At 38.6% G+C, this 10,239-nt stretch overlaps 1 protein-coding gene across 1 annotated transcript; it reads right to left on the reverse strand.

Moving 5' to 3' along the window:
• Positions 1–8,633: 8,633 nt before the first annotated feature.
• On the reverse strand, positions 8,634–9,894 carry LOC149238009 (endochitinase 4-like). Its single transcript, XM_089372889.1, has 3 exons — positions 9,404–9,894; positions 9,160–9,277; positions 8,634–9,034 (listed from the first exon to the last, which is right to left on the reverse strand). Exons 1-3 carry the CDS (start codon positions 9,819–9,821, stop codon positions 8,746–8,748), a joined length of 825 nt encoding a protein of 274 aa, XP_089229015.1. The 5' UTR covers positions 9,822–9,894; the 3' UTR covers positions 8,634–8,745.
• Positions 9,895–10,239: the final 345 nt, after the last annotated feature.

Genomic DNA, 10,239 nt, shown 5'->3' on the forward strand with positions numbered 1-10,239 from the left:
CATGTCTTCTCTATAGTGCCATTTACCCATCATGAAGTCATAGATAAATAAAGAATTCATTTCTTCCCAACAAGAGGGATTATGCTTCTTATATACCTAAAGACAAAAGAGGGGAATCCCGTCGAAAAATTGGGGAATTAAAGGAAGTCAATTCCAAGCGCCCTGCTGAGTGTCATATAGAGTCAACCCATAAGCCTCGGTGGCCTACCACTTAGACAACTTCCCTTGAGGAATATCCTGAATCAAACATATAAATTGCTTGTTAGTCCCAAAGATCTTTTTGTGCTCGTAGAACAACGGGATACTCACCATAGACTCCTAGCTTCTACAAACAAATTTGAGTTTATCGTTTAAATTGTAAGAGACTATGAGCAAGTTCTCTTGACTGATTTTATTTGGAATATTGGGAATGATATCCACTAATCCCACTACAATTCCTCAAATTACTCCAAAATAAGCATAAACTAGTTGATAATTAAATCACAAGTATTAGAAGTTGTTTAGCCATACTAAAATCAAATGAAGGGTATGAGAAAATAAAGAGAAAATAATGTGGAACATTGTGCTAAAAATGCTTGAAAGTCTTCTCAAAAAAAAAATTAAGAGTATGAGAAAATATGGGAAAAAACTAAAAATAGTGTGCTAAAAACACTAGGGAACCTTGTGCTGAAAACCATTGAAGTATATGAGTGAACACAAATAAAACCACAAAAATCTTGTGGTAGAAAGGAATTGAGGGTATGAGCAAAGAGTAGACCGATGAGACTATGATATACATAAAGTGAAGGGCGGTGATTACAAGAGCATGTGAAGATGGGTTGTCAGATGGAGCAATCCCATTGACCATTAGTCATCCCCATGATGAATGGGTTTGTCCGCATGTGACGGTTCACTGTTGAAAAATGAATGACAACATATTGTATACATTTCACATATTTTTATAGGCTCTAGAAAGGCGACGAAAGTCCTCATAGCAACTTCCCCTTAAAAACACCTTCAGTGTAATAAGACATGTGATAGTAATATGAGGAAATCTCAAGTTGTGTTCCAATAATTTGACTTGATTGCAAGTGTAATAATGATAACATCCAAAATCTATGAATAAATAAATTGTTATTGTATAAATTGAAAATGGGTGGTTGACACTCCAGAGTGAGTTGAGCAGGGATGGAATTTGATAGGTCACAAGTGATTTTCCTTTCCCATCAATTTTTTATTGAAATACAGCCAAATACAACCAAAATTTTGACAGGGTGATTTTCTCAAAAATAGTCAAAAAATTTCTCTTCCCATCAACATTCTTTATGAAAGTGCTCAAAACAAGTAGTTGAGTTGTAGAAATTATCAAATTTGACGGGTGTTTCAAATTTGAAATTCCTACCTTGGAAGTGAGTCTCCTCACATATTAATGTGTATCTCACTAATTCTTAAAATTAATGTTTAGGATGTGGATGGATTTAGTTTCTTGTGTTTGATGTGAATAAGGAATGAGGATTCAATATAAATACAACAAACATCCCATTAAGTTACCCATATCAAGAAATTAAATATTGAGAATAAGTGTGGGAGTGTTAGAGGAATTATAAACAATGGGGATTGGTAATGGTACATCAATAATGTTGTTGGGGTTAGTGTTACTAAAGGTGGGCATAACTATTAATGCTTGAAATTGTGATTCTTGCAGTGATCTGTGTTGCTACAGGTAAGGCTATTGAAGTATTGGCATTGATTACTATGGCAATAGCTACAAGAGCAACCCTTATTACAACTCACTTGGAAGATATTGAAGTGGTTGAGGTGAAAGTGTTGTGACCACAAAGCCCCATAATTTCTTCAACATGACCTTGCGAGTGGAGATTGTAGCGTTTGTTATGGCAAGATCTTTTACACTTAGAACACTTTCATTAAAGTTGCCAATGCCTATTTTTATTTTGGATTTGGTAGCACTAGATCCCAACACACAGAGGAGGAAACCAAAAGTTGCTATAATAGTTAAGATAATACACAATTCAAACAATATTATTACACAATAGAGTTGTAGTTCAAGAATTGGAGTTGATTGAATTACTTGAGAATAAAATAATAAATAGACACAAAATGTTGTGGAGAGATCATCTAGAATAATCTTAGAAAGTTAATAATAACCACATTAATTTTAATTCTTATATTTATGCCTCATTATTTCTTAAATTTAGATTTTGCATGCAATATATGCAAACTACATTCAAACTATGTGAAGACCCTTAATTATGACTACTAGTCTCTACCAGTCTAAGTTGTAGTTAGGCTTACAACAATTGAAATTAATTCAAAAGGTTGTTCGGTTGTCCTCGGTTCTATGTTGCACAGAAATTTTCTTCTTTTTTTTCTCCAAACTCTAAATTTTGCATACGTTTTCTTGTTCCTCACCTTCACCTTTACTTTGATTTTCTTCCTCGATATTTTTTTCATTCTTTCTCTAATTCCTTTTCTACATTTGCTTGTACTTTACTAGTACTAATTAAACATATTTATCAATCTTTGTAACATCGAAAACATCTTCCTTTTCTTATGATTGGTGCTTTAAATTTTATTACTATAAATTAGGCATATGCTTAATCTTGCAGAACTCCTTGTTATCCAAGATTAGGACTTCCCCTAGGTGTGTTGCGGCTTGCATCTGGATACAATATCAAATTATGATGAATTATTATCTGTTTGTATCATTGCAATCTCACAAATTAAATTTGTAAAATTCGATGGTTTTGAAGTGTACTTGAAAAGGTTATCTGCTTGGCAAATTTATCATTAACAAATTGACCAACGCGAAGAGAAAGAATTACTAATCAAAACAATACAACTACTGATGTGTTTCAGAGAATGGAGAAACACGGATTGTCATCCAAGTTTTTGAAAATTGCAAGGAAAATGATCGTATAATATGCAAATTTAAGAAAATAAATGATATGTTTGTAACCCTTCACTGCAACTAAATCTTGAAGGTGATATTGTGAAAGAATCCATATGCACGACACGAGAGATGCACTGCCCTCGCAGGAACTCGCAGCTCCGCCCGCAAGGCCGTCGAAGAAACTCTGGGAAATTATGGTCCCCACGTTTCCACCTTCAGCAGTACCAGGAGATCTGCCCCCTGAGGTGGTACAGGGGCCACTCCGGCATCCATGGCAAACGTTAAACTATGAAACTTGAATGTATTCAGTCAAAAGAAAATTTTGATATAATAATACCTCATGTGTTGTATAGGCTATAAGCATTTAGAGAAAGGGTTGTAGAGAAGCTTAAGGAACAAGGACTTCAAAATAGGATGCAAAAGCTAAACTATGAGACCATGATCTATTTTGTGAAAGTTGAAGTATTATTTGGTGAAGATATTTTGATGTGCTTATTTGGATATTTTCAATGATTTTCGAGCTTCTCTCCATTTCCAAAGTAGTTTTTCTCTCCATTTCCAAAGTAGTTTTAGAGAGTTGTTTTGCCGCTTTGTTCTTATCCCTATATACATGGTCGAAAGAGATGTGAGTAAAAGAGTGGTCACTCTTTATGTGAGGCATACATGTATAATTTTAAAATGATAGTTATTCCATTCATTCAATCTACAATAAGAAGAGAATATTTGTAGATATGAAGCTAAGAGATGTCTTTCTCCAAAGTAAGTTGAACCCCTCGGTTGTTGAGTCCTTCAATACTCCAAAGTAAGTTGAACCCTCGGTTGTTGAGTCCTTCAATGGACCATTTTTCTTGAACCATATTGTCAAACAATTCCCAAGGCAAGTCCTTTTATATTGTGGTGTCTAATCGTTGAAGGCATCCTAGATATGTGAGCTTTGTAGAAAAGAATTTAATACGATCAAACATTGCATTACACATTATATAACTAAGGGAGACACATCAATAAACATGGAGTGATTCTAACCTAACCAAATTTCCTAGGATATTATTACATGAGGCACCTTGTAGTTTTTTTGTGTGAGAATTGTCTCCCCACCTTGCCTCGCCATTCCAATTGACCATTTTGTGTGAGAATGATGTATGTCATTGTAGGTACATGATTAGATATTACATATTTAGTGAGATTAGTGAGCAGGTTTCTTACCAATCGACACAAACAATATTAGCAAGGAGTAAATAGGATTTTGATGTATTTTAAGGGTTCTAGTCATTATTGTTTATGTTTTGGTCATAATGAGACTTTACTTGAAGGATTTATAGATGTGGATATGGCTGTAGATATGGACACCAGAAAGCCCACTACAAGTTATTTGTATACATTTGCAGGAGCAACATTATCTTGGGTGTCAAGGCTACACATAATAGTAGCTCTCTCTATAACAGAGGTAGAGTACATAGCTGCAACAAAGGCTTGTAAAGAGATGTTGTGGATGCAACGATTCCTAGGAGAGACAGGAATAAAGTTGGACAAGTATGTTCTATATTGCGATAGTTAGAATTACATTCACTTGGCTAAAAACCCAACATTTCTCTAAAAAACCAAGCACATTGACTTAAGGTACCATTGGACTAGACATGTATTGGAGGAAGGAAAATTATCCTTGGAAAAAATCCATACAGATAGGAACCCTGTTGATATGCTCACTAAGATTCTACCAAGAAATAAGCATGAGTTATGTAGAGGCATGGTAGGACTTGGTGTGACTTCATTCAGAATTTTTCATTCGGCTTCAAGTTGGAGAATGTTAAACATGAAGCCGTAATGAAGACGTCAACACTGCTTTATGCTGAAAGTTACTGCTGACACCATCTTCAGTTGTCACCACCATTCCCATGCTGAACGCACCACACCGCCATTGAATTTATGGAAGTGACTATGAAATCATGTATTCCACATGAAAGAATTAGAGAATTCTAGATCTTCTTCCCTCATCTATAAGTTTGTTTTCTTTCCTTTGCCTGAGAAATGAAAGGCAAGGCAAGGCCTTCCAGTGATGAAAAAACTTGTTTTATGTGTTCATTATTGTTTGTGATCTCTGTCTTGTTCTCCATTTGTGTTGTTTTCTCTGTCTTTGAATTCCGCTGTCTGATTTTTTGTTGTTGTAAAGTTTCTCTCCTCTAATACCATCATAGTGAACATGGCGCGATTCTAAGCTAACCCAATTTCCTAGGCTATTATTAAATGAGGCAATTTGTAGTCTTTTGTGTGAGAATTGTCTCACCCACCTCGCCCCTCCAGTGGACCATTTTCCTTGAACCATACCTTCAAAAAATTCCAAAGGTGAGTCCTTTTGTATTATAGTGTGTAATAGTTGGAGGGAATCCTACATATGAGAGCTTTGTGGGATAGAATTTAATATGAACAATCCTTGCCTTGCATATTGCATAATTGAAGGAGACACATCAATGAACATGGAGTGATTCTAGGCTAACCTAATTTCCTAGGCTATCATCAAAGTGGGTGCCTTGTACTCTTTTGTGGGACAATTGTCTATTTAGGTTTTAAAATATTCTTCATTTATGGTGCCCTCCCAAGAATAATGAGACCTTGTAATCCTTTGGATCTCTATCCAAACACCCCTTGAGAAAGCGGTCTAGAATAATATGTTTGTTTATTTCAATGTCTTTCTTTGTAGTAGCTACATTTGCTCGGACCACTAAAACTCTTTTTTGGAGTTTTTCATGAGTTCGAAATTTGTTGGAAACTATTTTTTTCCTTTAGAGAGAATTTTAGCATGCACTACCTTTTCTCTGCTATGGGGATGGATCTGTGAAATGTGTTAGAGTGAAGCTTGGCAATGTACCTTTTAGCCGAATTTAGGGACTATTCATTCATTTTCTTGATTCAAGGGGGAAATAAATGAGTTTTGATCCATCTGGGCCTTTCACCTTCGTGGAGACCCATCTCTTACCAAAACATTTAGTGAATGTGACTTGTTATGAAATCTTGATGCGAAATCTAAGTGAAGAAGAAGAATTCCACCTGGTTGAGGTCACAAAATTTATGGGTTGATAGAAAGTGTCTATTATTGCATTTAATCACTAGATCATTTCCAAATAAGCTTTTAAACTTTTTTGTCTTTTCTATGTTAACCAATTCCCAATGAGAGGGAAGACATTCAAGATAGCTTTCAAAACTATAGATGTATGTGAGTGTTTTTTTGGTTAAAATTTTTCATACCATCTATTATTTATTATTGATTACCCAAAATAAACTCTAAACATAAAAAAGTTTGATAATAGTTTATATGTGGATATTTTAAATTATTTTCAAAATTAAGTATTTTTTTCCACTGGAAAAATCGTAATCTTTCATTAATATTGAAAAATTACATGTTGTAGATGCCTTTCGGCATATGCAGTAAACAGATGTCAAAAATGGTGTTTATGAGAATGCAATGATCCGTCAACACCGCGCAGGGTGTGCGAGTACAAGTAAATGGCATGTTATGCAGATATAATTATGTACATGTGGGGGAAAGTCAGAGTTTTCGCCCCTTTTTCTTCTCAACTTTTTTCCAACCCCCTTGTGTCTCTGCTGGACTTATCAGTGCAAGTGCAGTTTCAGCCACAGGTAGTGGATTTTCTTTATCAGAGTCTGACGAGTCTGATATGTGTTGTCGTTTGTTTCTGCCCATGTCCATAATTTCTGTTGATAGTGCCTGTGTTGTTTCTAACTGTTCCTGGGGTGTTTTGTCTTCCGCTGATGGTTCTTTGTTCATCTGACTATGCTGGTTGGGATTTGTATACACCATTTCTTCTTCCTCCTCGTCGTCTGGATCAGGTGGAGGAAATTGCCATCCCTTCGCTTGTTTTTCTGTTTTCTTCTTTCTTCGATTGTCTTTTTTGGCTGCTGGACATGTGTTTTGTAGGTGTCCTGTTTGTCTACAAATTCGACATCTAAAAGCAGTATTTTCGAAATCTAGACCCTGGGTCCAGCTCCTCTGTCCATGCTTTAGCTGAATCTGGTCTGGCAGGCCTTTGCTGAGGTCTACTTCCACACATATCCGAGCATATGTGTAAATTCGTTCCTCCACTCGCTGGGTGTCCCATTTGATGTAGCTTCCAATGGTATTTCCAATTCCAGCTAGTACTTGATCAGTCCAGAGATGAATTGGGAGGTTGTGTAGTCGAACCCAAACTGGCATTTTGGTAACAACCATTGTATTTGCGTCAAATTCTGGGAACCAAGGTGTGATGAAAAGTCCTGTGGATCCCCAGAACCACGGTCCATCCTGTAACACTGTGTCCCTGTCAGTTGCTGATAAGAAATTTACTATAAAAAATCCTTTGGAGCAGAGGTGAATTTCGCATTGCATGGTCCAGTTAGTGAAGATCCAATGGAATAAATCCACTGGTTTGGGCCAAAAGCTGTTAAATCTGCATATTATTGCATGCCTTTCATATGTAGAACAGTACTCCTCAATTTCTGGTATGTCTATGTTATATTCTGGGGTATGATCCAGCTGTTCCACAATATATGGCCTGGCCTCCGTACCTGTTTGATTTGATGTTGTTCCTTCTTTGTTTTTCCCTTGTAGGATGTCTTTGAAGGAAATGTTGCTTGGTTTTTTCTTTGCACCTGTACCACTCCCTTCAGCACTGTTATTATTCCTGCCATTGACGGGTGCTCCCCCTCTCAATCTCAGATTGAGTATGATTGTTGACTGGGGTTCAATCTGGTATTCCCAGAGATATTTTGTATCTTGAAGAGCTCTGCCCTCGTATATCAGATTTTGTAATCTGATGGGGAATCCTAATTGTTCCATGATCATTTCCTGCATTTGTTTAACAGTATCAGATTCTTTTACCCAGATAGTTTTCGATTTTCCTTCAGGTAGTTTTATAAATACTTGGAATCCTCCTGCCGGAGTTCCATTTCTTGTATTCAATGGATCAATTGCAGAAAGTTTGATCTGTGGCTTTTGCATGCCCCCTATCAGAGGTTGGGCGACCAGATCTGATATGAGATTGGTCCGATCTGCCATGCGGGGATCTAGTTCAGAGGTCCCAAGTCTAGATCTGTGCATAATCTCCAGGATCGGGATAAAAAAGGTTCGATTTACCATAAAAAGGTCTAGATCTGATAGCCCGGTGCTCGATCTGTTCTGGGTGCCGCGGAGCGATGGAAATGGCTCCCAATCAGAGCCCCATGGTATGTGGGTAACCAGATCTACACCATAAATAAACAGATCAGCATTATGATATTCCATGAAAAGGGTTTTTCCTTCATACCTTAAACAAAGTCTGCGTTTTTCCATCCTGAGGGCTCCATTATTGCTGTAGACCGCTCCCCCGCCAAGTTTGTTCTCGATGTCAACTATGTCCTGGTGGCGGCCTGACGAATGGCCGTTCAAACCGCTTGTGCCAAGCCTAGGGTTGTCGACAATCTTCATCTTCTGGGTGTAACCCATACTTGTCAGATCATGGCAAATAGGGGGATCGATCAGATCTGGGCTCATTTGTATAGGTGGTTGCAGAGGAGGACGATCGGCGTGAGCTATGGCCCCTTCATGCGCTATCAGGCCCTGCTGCTTCTAACAATACGGCAAATTTTGATGATGTGTTAGAGAACGGAGAAACTCGGATTGTCGTGCAAATTCTTGGAAAATCATCATACAAGATGCAAATTTAAGAAAACCAATGATGCTTTTGTAACTGTTCAATTCAACTAAATGTGTGAAATAATCTATATGCACCGCAGGAGAGGTGCGGTGCAAAATTTATTTAGTGGATAGCCATGGACATCTTTGGCATTTTATCCATATATTTGGCAGCCATGAAGAGAAAAGAGAGTTAGCAGGAGACATTGGCTCCGGGATCCACACCCAACTGGCTACATATTGTATTGTAGTAATTAACTCTGCTGTTCACTGCAGGAGTGTTTCCACCGTTGCATTCCATGCTGTTGATGGCTTTAATTGTGGCGCCGAAGCCCTGCCCGGAGGTTATGGCAGAATGACAGTTCTGCATCCAGAACCACACGGCCGTCTTGAAGGAGATGGTGGCGTCCTGCCCCACCACGTCTGGGTTGTTCAGCCCGTCGAAGCCTATGTTCTGCCCAGCTACTCCGTAATTGTAATTCCTGCATTCATTGTAAGTCGGTTTGTTAGCCCTCAGTTACCATTACAGATGACACGAGGGGATGGTATTAGTGAGTTACTTACCAGCTTAACTGGAGAGGGGGGATGGTATTAGTGAGTTACTTACCAGCTTAACTGGAGAGGGCCGCGCCCATGGTAGCTCTTCCCGCTCGCACACGGCCACGAGGTGGATGTCGCATCACAGTAGATGATTGGAGGATTTATCTCGTTGATGTAGCACAGCCCTAACATGATGACGGAAGAATTAATTAATTAATTAATTAATTGATCTATCAAAATTCATCATCCAGGAATTCTTTGAAATCAAATTGTAGAGATTATTATGGTTGTTGAGTAGATAGATTATATACCTCCAGTTTCGTGCATCACATTAGCGAAGAAGGCAGCGAGCTCTCTCTTCTGGTCGTCGCTGGCACCGGTGGTGCCAAATCCAGAATATGCATTGGCAGCTGCAATGAAAGCGTCGTAAGTGTAGAATCCTTTGCCTTCGCAGGAGCTGGCAGCTCCGCCCGCAAGGCCATCGAAGACACTCTGGGAAATTATGGTGCCCACGTTTCCACCTCCGGTACTAGGAGATCCTCCACCTGAGCTTGTACAGGGGCCGCTCTGGCAGCCATCGCCGCAGTAGTCGGAGGTCGTCCCGCAGTATCCATACTTGCTGCAACAAAGACCGCTGGCACAGCCACAGTTTTGAGCATTAACACTGACGCCCACCAGGAGCAGCACTAGCACCAGAGCCATTACCGAAGTACCACAACTAACCCCCATAGCTAATAATTTTCTCTATTAAAGAATCCCGCGCTCAATCTCAATGTTTGATATGTTTATGGAACTACTCAATCCAATTCTTCTCTCTTTATAGGGAAATCCCAACGCAATATCCTCTTCCCCTGGTACTTGTTAGGGTTGGGTCAATATTGGCCGCTTTGATTTTATCAAACAATTGCAGCCATCTGGAGTTTGATTTTATAAACTAATTGCAAGGACTTAATAGACGGCGGGACGCGCTAACGTCGAAGGTCCGCAAGTCTGCCTTAGCAATGGGTCTTTACTCCTTATCCGTTAGATGAATCGAATCTGTAATCAAGAGATTTGAACATTTACTCCTCTAAAGACCTGAGAATCGTAGATTTGAACATTTGTGTTCCATTGATACCGTATCCAATTTGAGAGTGAAATTGCTTGT

This window comes from Pinus tabuliformis, chromosome 8 (assembly GCF_031772625.1).
Source record: "Pinus tabuliformis cultivar Carrire ecotype Pingquan chromosome 8, CPIR1, whole genome shotgun sequence".
Classification (NCBI taxonomy): Eukaryota; Viridiplantae; Streptophyta; class Pinopsida; order Pinales; family Pinaceae; genus Pinus; species Pinus tabuliformis.

What these genes read in the sequence shown, in the direction of transcription:
- LOC149238009 (XM_089372889.1), bottom strand. Translation starts at nt 9,821, where the DNA reads ATGGGGGTTAGTTGTGGTACTTCGGTAATGGCTCTGGTGCTAGTGCTG. An exon ending in TGTGATGCACGAAACTGGAG is followed by an intron (nt 9,278 to 9,403) that starts GTATATAATCTA and finishes TCATCATGTTAG; the next exon opens with GGCTGTGCTACATCAACGAG. An exon ending in GGCCCTCTCCAGTTAAGCTG is followed by an intron (nt 9,035 to 9,159) that starts GTAAGTAACTCA and finishes CAATGAATGCAG; the next exon opens with GAATTACAATTACGGAGTAG.